Source organism: Saimiri boliviensis, chromosome 6 (assembly GCF_048565385.1).
Source record: "Saimiri boliviensis isolate mSaiBol1 chromosome 6, mSaiBol1.pri, whole genome shotgun sequence".
Lineage (NCBI taxonomy): Eukaryota > Metazoa > Chordata > Mammalia > Primates > Cebidae > Saimiri > Saimiri boliviensis.
In genome coordinates, this window is record NC_133454.1 from 113,261,645 (window position 1) to 113,278,997 (window position 17,353).

General features: G+C 57.8%; 1 protein-coding gene across 2 annotated transcripts; it reads right to left on the reverse strand.

The window, feature by feature from the left end:
- Positions 1 to 316: 316 nt before the first annotated feature.
- Positions 317 to 17,007, reverse strand: CHST1 (carbohydrate sulfotransferase 1). Of its 2 annotated transcripts, XM_039471161.2 has the most exons (5): positions 16,516 to 17,007; positions 15,818 to 15,934; positions 3,987 to 4,073; positions 3,454 to 3,551; positions 317 to 2,422 (listed from the first exon to the last, which is right to left on the reverse strand). In XM_039471161.2, the coding sequence occupies exon 5, from the start codon at positions 2,378 to 2,380 to the stop codon at positions 1,145 to 1,147; it is 1,236 nt and encodes a 411-aa protein (XP_039327095.1). In that variant the 5' UTR covers positions 2,381 to 2,422; positions 3,454 to 3,551; positions 3,987 to 4,073; positions 15,818 to 15,934; positions 16,516 to 17,007; the 3' UTR covers positions 317 to 1,144. The 2 variants fall into 2 exon arrangements, with proteins under 2 accessions (XP_039327095.1, XP_039327094.1); XM_039471160.2 differs by lacking the exon at positions 15,818 to 15,934.
- Between the last annotated feature and the right edge of the window lie 346 nt (positions 17,008 to 17,353).

Consider the following 17,353-nt stretch of genomic DNA (forward strand, 5'->3'; position numbering starts at 1 on the left):
AGAATTGCTTGAACCTGGGAGGCAGAGGTTACAGTGAGCTGAGATCGTGTCACTGCACTCCAGCCTGGGCAACAGAGCAAGACTCTGTCTCAAAAAAAAAAAAAAAAGACTGCTAAGTTACCAAGTCTCAACTGACTGATGGGGAAAAAAAAAAAATCTAAATTTAGTTTTGACGGTGACAAGAGTTCTAAAAGGCATACTTGTCATTTAATTCCACCTCCACCTCCTTCTCACTGTCCTCCCCAAAACCAGGAATACCCAGACCCCGCTGAGGCCCTCTTGTACCCATTCAGAACATCCCATAATCACACACAGAGATTATTGCACTCTTTTATTTACAGAAAACACAGATAAAGCATTTCAATGTTCATTTAGCAAACTGATCCACTCTTTTTTTTTTTTCTTTTTGGCACAAAGAAATATCACAGATGGACCGACCCCAAGATCAATCAGAAGCTCATAAGATTCATCAGTCATCACTGGTCCAGGGGCAGCCACAAGACTCAGACAGACAGACAGCATCACCACAGACTGGAAACAGGAACAGATCCACGTTCACCTCACAGTAAAAACCTGCCTCACCGACAGGCAAGGGCGGGCAGGAGGGGGCAGTTTCGCTGCTCTAAGGGGGGAAGTGGGTGTCAGGAGCAGGAGGCAGGGATGGGGAAAGGATGGACACCATTCATAAATTAGAGACAAGTGGTCCTCTTGTTTGTATCCTCTTACCTTGAATAGTAAGACAGTGCAAAAACTGGATATCCAACCACTCATCCATTCAAACTCTTGAGAAGTCGCGTGGCCCCGGGTGCCTCTCCTCGCGGGTGCCCGTGTGCGTGTGTGTGGATGTGTAAGTGTGGTGCTTGTAAACATGGACACCGTCCGCACAGAGACCCAGCATCCGTGTGTCTGAATGGGGTGGGGTGGGGTGGGGGCGGGACCCCACTTCACGCGCCCTCTGCCCCAGTGATTCCCGTCCAAGACGTAGTGCAAATTTCAGAGACAAAAAGGGGCAGAAGGGAGTGGGGGCAGAAGGGACACGAAGATGGGGTGGGAGAGGGAGGGGGAAATAAGGCAACAGTTAAAAACGGTCCATTTTATCAAAACCGACACCGTGCGCCTCCCGCCCCCACCCGCGCCGCCTGGGTCACGAGAAGGGGCGGAAGTCCCGCTCCTCCACCAGGCTGACGGAGGGGTTCTTCAGCTCCTCCTCCGAGGCTGCGATCTTGTAGCCCAGCTGGGCCAGCACCTGCTGGCAGGCGTTCTGGGCAAATGCCACTATGTCGTAGGAGAGGCGGAAGCGCCACTTCTCGGCCGTGGCCGCCGAGTTTCGCACGGTGCCGTATTTGTGCTTGCCCAGTGTGGGGTCGCCCCGCGTGTTGTTCTGGATCCAGCGGGCCACGTGGCTGTCCAGCGGGATGCCCAGGAACCCGTAGATCTCCTCGGTCTTCTTCATGGGGTTCCGAGCCAGGTCCTCGTAGCGCACCAACATGTACTTGCCCTTGAGCCACGGGGGCCGCATGAGGCCAGTGGACACGGAGTTGGAGAAGTCTTCGCACACCGTGGTCAGCTGTGTCACGTCCAGGTTGTAGGGCTTCCTCCCGGTGCCGTACCACAGCCGCCAGAGCCGGTACGTGTCGCGGAAGGTCTCGCTGCGCGAAGCCAGGATGCCGCGGGGGTCTCGGACCAGCTGGATGACCTTGAGGTTTAACCGCGGGTCTTCCACCAGGGCGCGCAGGTCGTTCACCTCGGGCACGCGCACAGTCTTGATGGCCACGTGGCTGCGCTCGCGGCAGGCCTCCGCCGCCACCGTCAGGTTGAGCAGCCCGCACTTGCGCACGCAGTCCCCCTCCTCCAGGACCAGATCCCCTGGCCCCGGAGGGTCGCACACAGGCCGGGAGCAGAGGACCCGGCTGGCCCCGCGGCGGAAGATCCTGTCGGTGGTGTGGTTGACCGGCGGCGGCTTGATGTAGTTCTCCAGGAAGTAGAGGTCGCAGTCGTAGAGGCTCCGCAGGAGGTCGCGGCTGGCGCCCAGCATGACCCGCCGGTCGGCCGGGCTCTTGCCCTGCGTGAAGCGGGGGATGAGCGTGTTCTGCACGTGGTAGAGGGGCTCAAACAGGTAGAAGACGTCCAGGTGCTGGTTGAAGAGCTGGCCCACGAAGGAGGAGCCGCTGCGCGTGGTGGCCAGGATGAGGATGTGGGTTTTGCGGGAGAGGTTGTAGGCGAAGGTGGGGCTCTCCTCGCACAGCCGCTCAGCCAGCCCCGCCTCTGCCAGCCCGGGGCAGGTGTGGAAGGACTTGGCGGTGAAGGTGCGAATGGCCGTGTACTGGATGGCAATGGAGGCCAGGGCAAGGAGGAGGACGGCCTTCCAGGAACATTGCATGGCTGGGCACCTTCATGGGGCTGCTTCTCCACGGGGCGAGGTCTGCGGGCAAGAGAGGCCGGCGGTCAGGCGCCTCCTCGGCAGGGGCACGGGCTCATTCCCTTGGAAAAGCCGGTCTCCAGGGGGCCCAGGGAAACGGCCGGCCCCTGTCCAGTGCTCGCCACACGCCCTGAAAACCTAAGCGTCTTCTACACTAGACTGCTGTTCTCTGGGGACTACCCGGAGTTTTGGGGAGCTAAACAAATATTCCTTGCACTCCAGGATTTAACCTGCAGACAGCTGTGGAAGCCTCCTATCCTGAGCTCTGAGATCCTTAAAGAGGCCTCGCCAGGCAAGAGCCTGCCTCCCCAGACTCCGGCACTGAGGAAATGACCAGGACCCGCCTCAAACACTGCCCCTCCCCCCGCCAGCATCTCCCACCCCCACGAGCTGGCGCCCCCGCCCCCCCGTTCCCCAGAGGGTCATCTTTCCTCTGTCCTCTGCCTATCCCTAGGGGGAAGGAGAGTCCATATCAGATGGCTCCATCTGACCCCAATTCCCAGAACGTGAAGGACCCCTGCTGACCATGGTCAGTGAGCTGCCAGCATGGCCAGGCAAGGTGACAATTGTGTCAAGCTCCCTCCAACTCATGGATGCAGGTAACTACTTACTCCAGATGTGGAGTTCTGGGGCTCATGGAGTCTCTAAGAGTCTCTGGAGCAGACACAGGGGTCTGGGGTCTGCTGACAGGTGACCCTTCCCAGCACCCAGGGTCTGCTCCTGGTCTCTAAGGACAAGGACCCAGGCCTTGGGATCACATAATCCCCACTGACACAGAGTGAACTGGCCTGCAAAGAAGACGGTAGGGAGTCAGGGTCCTCCACTCTTACCTCCTGTGCCCCAGCTCCCCAAGAAGGGGGACTGGGGAAAGATCATGAAGAGCAGAAAGAGTGAAGGGGGCTGCTGAGAGTCCAGGGCCAGGAGCCCACCTGAGCATTCTGCAGGTACCTCCTCTGGAGGCTGGCTCAGCTACCAGACCTGAGCCGGGGCTGGGGCTGCTCGCGGGGAGAATGCAGGAGGGCTCAGCCACTTACCAAAGAGGGGCTGCTCCAAGCTGGGGAGTCCACAGCCACCAGCGTCTCCAGGTCCAGCTGGCCGTCCCAGCCAGTGTGGCAGCCCTGTGACCAGCAGACTGCAGGAGACGAGACAGGGAGGGAAGGGTCTCAGAAGGTAAATCTGGGGTCTCCATAACTCCTCCCCACTCCTTCTCTTCTGTGTCCTGTGCCCCACAGTCTGCCCTGAGGGCCAAGCAATAAGGGCCCTGACTGCTCCCCAGATCCATCCCTGACTCAGTGCCCCAACCAACCCAGTGCCATCTCTGATCCCCTGAGTGTGGCCCTCTGAGTCCAGGACAGTATCCCACTCCCTTCACCTTCCTCGCCCACCCCACCATATCCTCCTAGTAAGCCGCAGTCTTTCTGCTCACAACAGAACCCAGCAGGCAGGGAGGCTGGCAAGGCTCTGCATTTTAAATCCATGAAACAATCCTAGCCCTTTAAAATTCAACTTGCGCAGCAATTCCCCAGGAAGGGGGTTAGCAGAAGTCAGCGAGGACAGAAGGGCTCACCCCAGGCCTCCAGGTTGGAAGGGCGCCTCCGGGCACGCAGCTAGGGAGAGAGTCTTCTTCCAACCACTCCGAAGTGACACCAGCTACCTGAAACTCAAAGCGAAAGTGGACCAGGGAGCATTCCTGACCTTGATGCTCCTCATGGAGTCTGAATTAAAATGCCAAGATCATCACATTACCTCAGTCAACGTCTGTTGTGCCAAGCCCCTTCCCTGCATCAGCTCGTGTCCTCCCAGCAAGAACCAGATGTGGAAGCCAATATCCACCCACTTCACAGGCGAGAAAGCCGAGGCAGAGAGGCAGGGGAACCGACCTGGGCTCACAGGCCTGCTTTAACCCCCATCTGGTAGGTTCCCCAGAGCCCAGCTCTTTCCCGCTAAGGAGATTTGGCTTCCTGTTCCTCCAGCTTAAACATACTTGGCCTTCAAACATGCATTCCACTACTGGCCCCAGCCCACTGGTGAATCAGCATGACAGGGACTGGGCAGGCAGATGCTTCCGAGACTCAGAGCATGTTCCTCTCCTTTGCCGTCTGGTCCTGTGGATCTGTTGGTTCACAGCTGATGGGGCGAACTCACGTGCTTTGTGAAGATTCTTCCCACACCCCACTATTTGGCATGACTCCTCTGGGAGTCGGTGAGTGGATCCTCATTTCCAAACCTGCAGCGCTGCCTGGCTCGGCTCACCCAACTTCTAGCACCACATTATTCCCTCTAAGCCCCTCTCGGAGGTCAGGGTCCTCATTCCTACCATTCAGATGGAGAAATCAAGTCCTGTTTTAAATACGAAATTTTACTTCCTTAGGAAATGTTACTTCTTTAGTACCAGATCACCAAGTAGCAGTAAAGAGGGAAAGGGGCGCTTTAGATTTTTAGGACCTTCTCAACGTGATCAGAGAAAAACCACAATCCCGACCACACTGTATCCCACCCCGACCTTATCTTGTAGAGGCAGAGGATGCTGGCCTCCATCAGGGGGCTGGGCCAAGTACCCAGGGAGAAAGGCCTCTCTGCTTTAAATGTGACTCCCCTGCAAAGGCAGGCCTGCTCCACCCAAGTGCCCCAAAGCGAATGTGAACGCCTTTCCAGAAACAGACAGGGGATGTCATCAATAACAGCGGCAGGTCGTATTTTTCAGTTATTTAAGAGTCTGTTCTTTGGCTGCAGCGTCATTTCATTTGGATGCACTTCCTTTGTATTTACTTGCAGACGTCGATCAGAACTCCAGTATGTGCCGGGCACTGTTCTAGACGCTATGGGTAAAACACTATCAAGGAAGGCAAGCACTTGCTGGGCATTCACATTGTTCCTCCAAGGCATATGCTTCTTACATGGGCATTGCCTCATCGTACCCTCATGCCAGCTCTATGAAGTTGATACTGTCACAGCCGCATTTTACAGATAAGGAAGCTGAAGCCCCTCAAGGTTAGATAACTTCCCCAAGCTCACACCCCTAATAAGGAGCCGGGATTCCAGCCCAGGCAGTGTGCTCGGCAGTCCACGTTCAAATCGTCTTCCCTGATTCCACTCATACTCCACCCTCCTTGGTCCCCATCAAGACAGGAAACAGAACCCTTAAGGGGTCTTCACTTAATTCTGGAGTTCCAATTCCAAAAGCAGAACCTCGCTCCAGGGTTTTCTTTACAGAGGAACGTCTTGCCCTCTTGCTGGGGAGAGGATCATTGAAGTTTCTTCCCCCAACTCTTCCTCCACCCAGAGAAACTTAAGGCCAGGACTAGAAGCTGCTGCTTCGCTAATAAATCAGAAGTCGCTGAAGCAGCTGGAAGTTATAAATCCCTAAGACTGTGAGACTCGGCCTCACAAAGTGGGGCCTGGACACGGAGGAGGGGAACGTGTTTGAAGGCCCAGCCACAGGCCATCCCCTTGTACCCCTGGGGAGGGCAAAGCCAGGGCATGGGAACGGGAAGGTGGGAGAAGTCCAGCCCTCCTGAAAATGCCCCCACTCTCCCGGCCTGGCAGAGCTGGGCCCAGGGCTGGCCAAGTGTCCTTGGTATGCTAAAGGCATCTGCCCTGGAAACCAAAGGCCCTGGGGCTAGGTCCTGTTGTTGCCAAGGAAGTCTTAGCCACTACGAAAGACTCCTCAATGCCCTCAACCTCAAAGCCAGACTGTGGACCCCAGAAACCTTCCCTAGGCTTCCAGCAACCCCTGGCATGGCTTCCCTCTACCTCTGCTTAGTAAAAATCCAACCAGACCTTGGACACAGGAGACCAGGATCTATCATTTCTGTTAGAAAGCAGACAAGTTGCTAAACCTTCGCTCCCAGTAGAAAGCTCAGATTTCATTGTCAGCCGACTTGAGATCGGGGCACAGAGCGGGAGCAGTGGGCAACTCTCTACTGGAGAACTGCAATTCAAAGTAAGAGCTCGCACCCTGAACCATGCCTACCTGGATCTGTCACTCAGCAGGTGTGTGGACCTGAGTGGTCCACCAGCTGTCCCTGAGCCTCAGTTTCCCCATCCGTAAGGTGGGCATAGCTACAGCAGTGGTGGTAAGCACTGAAGGTCTTAGAGCATTTAGTCAACGCCAGGCGTATAGATACAACCCAGCCTCTGACACCAGCCCTGCTGATCCCAGCTCAGCCACTCACTGGCTGCGAGACCGTGGCTAGGTTTCTTCATCTCTCTGGGCCTCTGTGTTCTCACATGCAAAAATGGGGGTAATGATAACAAAGCTGTTGTGAGGATTCATGAGTGCAGTGCCTGGTGCAGGGTAAGTACTCGCTACATGTCAGTTAATATCATCATCAGTAAATGTGTGGTTTGCTTTTTGTGTCAGGGACGGGCCTAGAACAAATCATCCCGCAGGCCCCAGGGTCTGGCTCTTGCCCACGGCCCCTTCTTCCTGCGGCTCCTCTCCAGTCCTGGGAGCTTCTTCCTGCTGGGCCACCGCAGTGGCTTTCCTGCTGCCCTCTAGTGACCACATCCTGAGGTGCAGCCTCGGAGTCCTGTAGTCGCTGCTGTGTTCAGAATTCCGGGGCTGTTGGCTCCAACCTGATGTGAGGATGCAGCCAGCGGGAGGTGATGTTGCAGGATGCTGTGAGGTGTGAGGAGGGCATGCCCACCCTGGCTGCGGCCTCTGCGCTGTGCACGCCCACCCCAGCCGCACCGGGAGAGCCCAGCAGCAACAGGCAGCCCTGCCTCCTCCTGAGGGCCTCTCCCGCTCATCTCACGGTGCTCTGGCAGGGAAGGAGCGCTGACCTGAATGTCACAGGCAGGACCGGCCCACACAGCCTCTGCCTTTCCCTGGATGGGTGACCTTGCACTCACCCCCCTGGCCTCTCTGTGCCTCGGTTATGCCATAGTTCCAGTGACAACTCAAGGGCCTCCCACCTCTAACCAGGAGGCTTCTATAATCCCAGGAAGGCCCCAGACTTCGTTCTCAGGCACAGTCGGGGCCATCCACACAGCAGACAAGGGAACCCTGCATTGGGAGTGAGAAACACCCAGTCATCTTCCAAGAAGATTCTAGGGCTGGGCATCTCTGTCCCCCACCTCAGCCTGATCTGTGGCAGCCCTAGGGCATGGAGGGAGCCAGGAAAAACCTAGGGGTGCTTCCCTCTGCCAAGTTGGCCCCCACCTTGTGCTGTACAGAAATCCCGTGAAACCCAGGGCTGAGAGGCCTTGCTTCACCTTTTCTGGGCCACAGACCCTTCAAACCGCAATCCCTCCTCTGAGAAATTCCATTAATGCCCACAATTTTACACATGCAATTTAGAAGTCCCCCGAACCTCTGAAAGACCACGCATGGGCACCCCACCCTTTCCTAGAAGCTTACCCCCTTCCATTATTAGCTTGTCTGGGGGATTGTCTTTCCAACCGGCTATGTCAGAGAAGGCTCCTCAGACATGAATACGCTGATAGAAACAGTCACCCAGCATAGTTTATTGAGTTTCCAAAGCTAGGGCCAGAAAACACGTGTGCAATAGTACACCGCCATTTCAGATTTTTTTAAGGAGATGGACGTGTATATTTGTATATAATGTGTAAACAATCACTGAAAGAGCTGGCACTGAACTAGTAACGGGAGATGCCCAGAGGGAGAGGGCCTCAAGGAAACTTGGGTGGGAGGAGACAACATTTACACTGAGCTTTTTGATTCGGTTTGAGTATTAATTGTGGGGGACACGGTGAAGCCACTCCATGTAGGGACAGGTGATTGATGACAGGATGCGGTGCTGAAAATCAGCCCTGGCATCTCACCATGCCTCCCACCCTCCCCCCAGGGCACTGCCAGCCAGCGATCCCCACCCTCGTGTCCAAGGCCCCTGGGCGAAGGCACTGCTTTCCCACCAGAAGCGGGCTCTGTCTGTTCAGGTGGGCCGCTAAGGACAGTAGGCAGCCGGGCACTGCTGAGACTGGGCCGGAGCTGAAATAAAGCTGGATTTCAGCGGAGGTCTGTGGCTACGGGAGCAGCTGAGCCCTAGGTTGGGGAAATGACTCTTCTCCCAGACATTTCTTCCTGAAAAACTACTGTGAAGCCCTGGGGGCAGCTGGGGAAGGAACCTGAATGTCGTCTTTCCGGACAGACTCAGGAGCCATGATGGATGGGGCTCCAAGGCTCTGGGGTCCCAGGAACTGGAGCAAGGGACAAGGGAATGGGACAGGGAGGGAGGAGCTGGTAAACAGGCCTCTAGGATGGAGACTGCAGAGGGGAAATGCTTACTCCCTGGCTCTGATGTAGCCAGCACTGATCTACCATCCATGTTTGATTAGTTAAGGCTAAAACACATAAAACAACAAGGTGTTTTTCTTCCTAAGGAAAATGAGGTGATGAAAATGAGGCAAGGCAAGGGGAAAACAAGAGTTTAAGAGTCTGAAAGAACCAGAGGCCAAGTCAGTGTACAAGAGTCACACCATTTGTGGGCTACTGATCTAGAGTAGATCTTCCTGACAGCCAGTAGGAAAAGGGAAATAGTTCATTCGCTTGTTTCACAGGACCCATGAGATAAAGATTAAAGCATTCGCTCAAGAGATGTCCAGGTATTCCTGACACTGAATCCAGTGCAAGATTTCTCCCGAGGGAGTTCTTACAGGGCCCTGTACATGTGCCACCATGAACGCCATCCTCAAGACCTTGTACCTAAGAAACCCAAAGACGAGTTTCATGGGACAGTGTCCTAGAGCATCCTTCCACGTGGGCAGGATGTCAACACACAATCCAGCCAGTGCGATCTTCCAGGGGGGTGAGCTGCTGGGGTCCAGACTCAGCCCCTGTGGTCTGGGTCAGCCCAGGGGACCCGTTCTCTTTGGAGTCAGGCACACTTCAACTTGAAACACTGTGAAGTCCATGGACCCGCTCTCCAGAACCCGAACCACCACAAACACGGTACCTGCGAACAATCCCTAGAGTCCCCGGGCCCCACAGGCAGAATTACTACGTCTTCTGGGCACCTCCAGTGGGGACAAGCTCTCAGTCATGAGAACAAGCACCGGAGAGCAACTGGTCTGCTGATTTTTCATGGTCGACAAGGCTGCCCGGCTGCCTCTTATGAGCTCTGGTGTCTCCAGGGCAGAGCACGCCAACGTCCACATGACACCCCTGGATGTCTCAAGGCTCCTAGAGAAGGTACCCACAGGCAATCAGGGAGGCAGTCTGGGGTGGTTAGGCACCCCAGCTCTGGGCCACACAGGCCTGGATTTGAATCCGATCACTGATGCTTTTTTATGAGACCTTGCTCGAGGCTCTTAACCTCTATACAGGCCTCACTTGTCCTTATGTAGGAAATGGGAGAAATGATCACATATTTGTAATATGTGGCCAGTGAGGCAGAAGGCTGACAGATGCCTACAGTTTAACACAGTGCTAGGCACAGAACAAATGCTTATTAAGAGTCATGAGCATGATATTTATGGACTACTAAACCCACAGAGGCACCATTGGCCTGGAAATGTTTTTAAAAGTTAAAACAGATGCCACAGCCTCCTCCACTGAAGCGCCAACAGCCTGCGTGATTAAAGACCCTGGCTGTTCTGCTGCAGAGACCTGGCCCAGGGTAAGGAAGGCACCTCACATCCTGCCGTGGAGGGTGCTGGTGGGGGCGGGGGATCCCAGGCTCGACCCGAGGGGAAAGTTTTCCCCGGCAGTGGGGAGAGTGACTGACCTTCTGGCCACGACACAAGGCCCCAGTGTGCCCAGCTCCTCTGGGGGAGAGATGAGTCAGAAGGTCACGGTTCCCTGTCTCAGGCCAATCCTGGTATAGCCTGGCCTGCGGTAGGCGGGACTCTGCAGCCCCGACACTGGGCGGAAAAGCCCCGGTTTCCTGTCCCCCGCCCCCACCAAGAAGCCACAGTCAAGAGTTGGAATAGTACCGAGGCCCCACCCCCTGAACACCGGGGCTCCGGCCCATCCTCCCAGCCTCAAGGATGGGAAACATCAACAGGAGCTGGAACTCAGGCAGCTGCTGCCAGCCAGGCTGGGAGAGGGCCTGCCTGTCTCTGGATCCAGGAGTCTCCAGCCTGGGCCACCTGCACATGAGGCCTGGTTGGCCCCATGGGGACACGGACTGCAGGTGGAGAATGAACAGGACCCTGAGACTCACCTAAGCCTTGAAGCTGTCAGATGGGATGGAGGAGGCTGCAGACGCAGATACTCAGTGGTGATCACAGACATGGCTCCCTTAAGGGGATGCATCCCACAGGCCAAGTGATACTGCCACCTTTCACAGACGAGGAGCCATCGAGGCTCAGCAAGTGTGGGAACTCGGTCAGCATGCACAGCTAGTCTGTGGTGGTGCCAGGATTCAGACTCAGTTCGAAGGATTCCCAAGCCCTGGCCCTAATCACAGAGCTTAAACCCCCAGGCCATACCCAAGAGCATCACTCAGCCAGAGGGAGGGACAGGGAGCACCAGGGCTGAGGTTGCCACCAGGGTCCCAGGACACATTGGTGCCAATCTCAATCACAGCATTCACCCACAACCCACATACTGGCTCATCTGATACCTACTGGCCATCCCCCAGGGGCAGGTCCCTGGGGCACCTGCTGGTGGGATTGGGGGCTGCCGGTGCAGCCCTTCCTGGCTGGTTTCCCTGGCGTACTAATGGGCGTGTACCATCTCAGCACTTCCCAGAGGGTTCTCCCTCCCTGGCTGAATGACACGAATGAAAGTGATCCCAAGTGGGTGTTGACACGGGACTGCTGCACCTGACAGGCAGAAGCCCAAATGCACTGTGCTTCCCACACGGAGCTTTCAGTGGTTTTATGACCAGGGAGCCCAGGAATACCCAAATCCTATGCCTCCAGAAAGACACCAAAGAATGTCTTTATTACCCTCTGGCCTGAAACAGTCTGGAATGAGGCATCGGGTTTGGGCTCTCCGCCCAGCTGAGGCTTCCCTGTTCTCTAAGCCGAAAGCTTATCACCAGCCCACAGCTGGTCCCAAGGATGCCTCTGGGCTGGGATGCCAGCAAGGCTCACCCTGTCACCCCTCTTCTGCTGGGTAAGAAGCATTAGGAGGGGCCACAGCTCCATCCGCTGGGCATATGACCAACCAGATGAGTGTCTGGCCACCATCAACATGGACTTCCATTGTAGGACACATATACAATGTCTGCCTAGCACCAAGGTAGGAACCTTTCACGCTTCACTTCATTGGATCTTCTCTGCAAGCCTAGGGGCAAGAACTACAGATGAATCCATTTCACAGGTGAGGGACTGAGGCTCAGAGAAGTTAAGGGTCCTCTTCATGCAACTCTGAAGCGGCAGGAAGAGAACAGCTTTCAGGCTCTGAGGGTTGTGTGTGAGAGATCCTCACTTCTCCAAAGCTCTCCCTCAAGGCTTCCCTTCCATCCCCACTCTGACCTCCTAAAAAGTCCAAACCACTTCATTCAGCTTTTTGATCCTTTCTGTGTGTCTAAAATGGCTAGGAGCAGCATAACAGCATAAACAGAGGGTAAACCCAGACCTTGAGTCCTGGGCAGCCTTAACCCTTTCTGATTCTCAGGTACTCAGGTGAAGGCAGGTCACAGTCCTCTCCCAGCACAGGCGAGGGTTTTAAATGGCATCAGGCATGGAAAGCTGTTAGCATAGTGACTGGCACGCAGCAATCTCTCAATCAATGGTACCTTCAGAATGGCTGCAGCAGGCTCATCTGCCTGTTTCACCTGCCCTGTCCGTTTCACCAGCACCCCCCTCCATCTCCTTCCCCCTGCTCTCTCCTATCCCTCCTCCCCAAGTGCCCAGCTTGGGGCCCCCACACACACTGCAGGGACTCAGTGGGTCCTAAACAACTCGCTGACACTGGCAGAAAACTCCGGAGAAGAAAAGGAGCCATGCATTCTTCCCCGTCCCTGGGAAGGAGACAGCATTCCTGACAATTCCCAGCCCACTGCCTTCCAGCTCTAATCAAGGAGCAAACACAAAGAGGGAATCTCTAAACATTTAGAAAACGCGGGAACCCCATGCCCCCATGCGGCACCGTGGGGATTTATAAAGAACAAATCATGCCTGACAAACTTGATAGCTTTCTTGATAGAATTACAGGACTGGTAGATGAAGGAAACGTAGGCAGGGTAATATATCTTGATTTTTAGCAAAGCATTTGATACAGCGCCTCGAGTAATCTTACAAAATTAATTCAAACAGACTTGGCCCTAAGCACTTGTCATGGGCCATAATAGCAGGAGGGGGCAGGGTCCCAAGGGCCCGGGGTGGAGGAGGCAAGCCCAGGGGAAGGGGCTGGAGGGCCATGCATCTGGGAGTGGGGGCAGGGCTGCCAAGCCTCAGCATTGGGTCAGATCTTATCTAACATCTTCATTAATGATCCTGAGAGAGGGAGTAAACAGTCCGTTAATGAAATTTGCAGAGGATATTAAATTGGAAGGTGTTGTGAACACCAGTGAGGACAGCAAAACGCTCCAGAGGGACCTGCGGTGGGTAGAGCCTTGGCAGGAACCTGAGAGCTGGCAGGGGGTGTCCAGGGGGATGCCGGGCAGCAGCCGGGGTTGCTTGGAGAGCCGGCAAGAAGGGAAGGGGATCCCCAGGGCTGGTGTGTAGCTGAGAGAGGCTAACACTAGCTTGGGCTCTGGCCATACAGCCAACCCCAGGAATCTCAGTTTTCCCATCTGTGAAATAGAAGGAAGGGCCGGCAGATAAAGAGCATGCTTTGCAGCTCTGACAGCTGGTTGTGATGGGTGTGGGTGTCTAGCCTGGAGCTGAAGCCCATGTTACAGGAGGGGAGGAGGGAGCCCTGCCATGGAGCAGGGAACCTGAGGGCCATGGAGGGGAGGGCTGCAGTGAGAGAGAAGGGCCGGTGAGGGAAACGGGCTGAGGCATCAGTGGCACCCAGAATCTCCCCTAGCTTCGCTCCTCAATGCTGCTGAGCAGGCAGTGACGGGGAGCCCCTTGCCGTTCCCCAGCAGGCAGGACGATAGCAGATCGGCAGCTGCTCAGGTGGAAACCCAAGACTGTCCAGACTCGTGAGGCGTGCTAGGAACACCTGAGTGCTAGAGGTTCTAATTTGGGGTTAGGAGAGTGTGCAGGATCTGTTACCTTTCTAAAGAGTTCCCTGTCCCTCTCTAGCTAATCAAGACAGAGATAGATGCTTCTCCAGCCAGATGAATCAGCCTCTCCAGGATCAGTGACAGTGGCCTGTCCCACCTTAATGCCTTCACTCCGTCACAGAGGGCCACTATCTCTGCCTGGACCTCTTCTGCCCCTCCCTGTCTGCCCCAACCCCAAGGGGCTCCAGGGCCAAGCCCTCCTATCTGGATTTGCTCCCACAAGGCTCCTAGACAGGTGGGGTCTGAACAAAACCCAGGGCTGCCTAGCACTGTGCCAGGCCCTCAGGACCCTGAAACAAATGCTCTGTAGAAAGAAATGGTTGGCTGCTTCCCAGCTGGGGATGTGCTGGGGCCACAGGCGAGAGGCTGAGAGGCTCTTTCAAAGCAGGAAGTCCGCCCAGCCAGATGTCAGGACCACCTGCTGGGACCCAGGGTAGGGATCTAGGTGAACATGCTTGGGGAGTTTCTTCCAATGCCCTGACTTAAATCCTAGGAAGGATGCCTGGAGCACTCGCTGTGGCACCATTCGAAGTGTGTGTCGTATATTGCTGCATTTGACCTTCACAACAACATTGTCAGGTAAGTGTTCTTTTCTCCATTTACAGAGGGGGAAACTGAGGCAGGGAGCGGTAGCCATGAGCCTGGGGAACCTAGCCAGAAGGTCCATGGGAGAAGCAGCAGCCTGCCAAGAGCCACAGAAGCAGCTAGGCAGCCCCTCCCATGGGGAGGCCAGAGCCTTCCCCACCCCTCACGGTCCCCACTGAAGGGAGTTGGTCCAAGTCCCGCCACACTTGTGGAGCCTGGTTTTACTATATGTTTCCCTTCTCCCCCACCACAGCCGCTACACCGAGTCCTCTGAACAAGTCTGTTTCCATGGAAACCATACAGTGACTCAGGGCTTCGGGACCTTCTCTGAACCAGATTATGAATATCAAATGCTCCCTCCCCGCACCAATGCAGAGTGGAGTCGGGAAAGTAAAGAGAGACCCACAGTGGGCAAGGGAGGGAGACAGAGGGGTAGGCAAGGGGTATCCAGGAGGAATCCGAACCTGGCCCCCCAGGGACGGCCTGGCACTTGACGCCCTCCTGCAGACTCAGTGGAACACAGAGGTACTCCTCGTCGATGCAGCCTGATACACACCCCTCTATCAGGGCGGCCAGCACCGCCCTTGCCAGGGAGCTAGGGCCCTGTCGGCAAGGGGTGGGGGAAGAGTGGTCAGGGGGATACATCCTTCTCCCAGCAGGGGCCTGTGCCTCGCAGAGATGGCTCAGGGGACAGGACAGAGGGAAGCTTGACTCTGGATGTTGGGGAGGACTCTGGCCAAAAGCATTGCAACTACTCAGCAAAGAGGGAGACGGATTTTAGGGGAAATGCTTTTCTGCTTTGAGATGAGGAAGCCGGGTGTTGAGTCAAGGGGGCTGGGGGTGGCAGCTGGCCGTGATTTCAAGGACCCAGCAGAGTTGCAGGAATGATTAGCAGAGACTTCCTCTCCCTGGCACCCCTCCCCTCCCACCCCACCGCCGTGGACTAGCCTGGCCTAGAGCTGCTCACCGCCCGGATGAGGGTCAGGCAACAGGAAAATGAAAGGTGCTGCTGTGCCAAGCTCCTGGCCACCTACAGGGGGTCAAGGCCCAAGGGCAAATCCACCCCCTCCTTTCCCGGGCAGCTCCCTAAAGACCCGGGAGGGAGGGGAATGGAATAGGTTGGAAGCCTGATACCTCCCTGGTGAATGCAATGTGTGAGTCATGACGGTGACAGCACTTTGAAAAAGAAACAGGGTCATCATGATGCCTGGAAGTGTCCCTGCTGCAGAGGACAGGAACCCGGGAACTACCTGCCCAGGTAAGGTCTCTGACTGAGACAGCAGGTCCCTCTGCAATGGGCTGAGGAGCCTCTGAAGGAGGTACCTGGACAGTCGGTTCCCACCTGCTTGCCTCTGTCATCCCTGTGCTTGTTAAAGCAGTTTCTCCCAGCCAGGGTGCCTGACTCCTGCGCCCAAGCCTGCCCCCGGCTCCTCCCACCCCTCCAGAAGATGCTGGGCTGAATTTCTGTCCTTGACTAGACTGCCACCTCCCCTGCCCCAGCTTCCAGCTCCCTGTCAATGGCCCAAGCCCGTCTTCGAGCACCTGGACCCTAGGAGCGGCCCTTCCTACGAGTCTCCTGCCGAGGAGCAGTTTTAAGTCCACCAGGAGGAAGCCGGCCCCAGGGGCTGTGGAAGGCAGTCCTGTGAAAGGGCAGGCCCGGGGTGGGGGAGGGGGCGCACCTGAAATCAGGCCAAGGTGCCACCCCAGGACGACCCCCAGGTCTTACCTTCCTCAGGTAGCCTGGCCTTTTAACGCCCAGCATCCCAGCTAGGGCTACTCTGGGCCGTTACCGCGAAAGGCAGCACTGGGTCCCTGGAGCCTGGGAGGGGCTGCTCCCCGGGTCCTATCCAGAGAGGAGCGGAAGGGTTGTTCCGGCTTCCCGCGGGGTGCTCTGCACCATCCAGCGGCTCGGTCCGCACAGGGGCCCAGCTCATCGCAGCGGGCTGGGTGCGGAGGCCCCGCCAGGGCTGGGAGCAGGAAGCAGGGAGCGGCGCCCCCGCCTCCGGGTGCAGCCGGGTTTGGAAAGTTGGTGCGGACGTGGGGACCTCAGGGTCTCAAGGCGCCTCCGCAGCCCCGAGCCAGGCGGGCTGTGGGACCGTGAGCCCGGAGCAGCTCCGGAGTGCGCTCCGCAGCGGAGGGGAGCCGAGCGCCTCGGGGCCACTGCGCGTCTCAAGTTTGCTGCCCTCCTCGAATGGGGGCAGGGAGGGCTGGGGCGATCGCGGCGCTCTCCGGCCAGCAGCCCCGGCAGCCCCTTCCTGCGCCCAACAAGCCGCGGTCCCTCGCCGCCGCCGCCCCTCCTCGCCCCGCCGGTAGCGGCTGTCCCCGAGCGGAGAGGCGTCTCCCACCGCGCCCGCGCCCCTCCCGGTTGCTGCGGCGGAGTGTCCGCTCCCGCCCGCCCCGGAGCCCGCCGGACCCGGCCAATACCTGGTCGGGGGCGCGCCGGGAGCAGCTGCAGCGCCCAGCGCCGGCTCCATCCTCGGGTCTGGAGTCAGGGTCGCCGGGGGCTCGCGGGTGGCGGCGGCGGCAGCAGCGGCGGCGGCATCCTCCGCCTCCGGCACCCTCCTCTTCGGCCTCCCTCCTCCCTCCTTTTCCTCCGACTCCGCGCGCCCCTCACGGGCCCCTCTTCATCGCCCGGGGGCGCGAGTCCGGGGCGGCTCGAGCAGCGGAGTGCGTTCTCCCCGGCCAGGCGCGGGACCCGGGGCCGGGGCTCGAGGACCCGAAAGACGCCGGGCCAGGGGCCGTGACCCGGAGCGCCGCAGCCACGGGAGCGGGAGGAGAGCAGCAGCCGCAGGCTCCGGAGCCTCTTGGAGCGCCCGCCCGCGTCCCCAAGCCGAGAGCAGCGGCGGCAGCGGCGGCTACAGCGCCGAGCGAGCGGCGGCCGCTGCGGTCCCGGCTCCACCCCCGAGCCGCCCTCCCCTTCTCCTCCCCACCCCTTCGGCGCGCGCCCTCCCGCCCCCCGCGCCGCCCCAGCCGCGAACGCCCGGACACCCCCTCCGTAGGCGGGCTCCGGAGCCCGCCCCCACTTACCCGCCGGTGGCAGCCACGCCCACCCCCGGGCTTCGAGCGGCTGTCGGGCAAGGGCACGGGTCTCTGGCTCCTCGTCCGCGTAGCCTCCCTCCTCCTCACCCCCGAGGGCGCTGCTGGCCAGGCCGCCGAAGCCTTTCGCCCGAGCGCCCCCCGCCGCGGAAGTCCGGCTGGAGCCCCAGCCTGGCCCCGGCCCTGCTGTCCTCTACCTCTTCCACCGCCAGTGGCACACAGGGAC

Bases quoted from the DNA above. Each gene is read 5' to 3' on its own strand.
- CHST1 (XM_039471160.2), bottom strand. From the start codon at position 2,380: ATGCAATGTTCCTGGAAGGCCGTCCTCCTCCTTGCCCTGGCCTCCATT.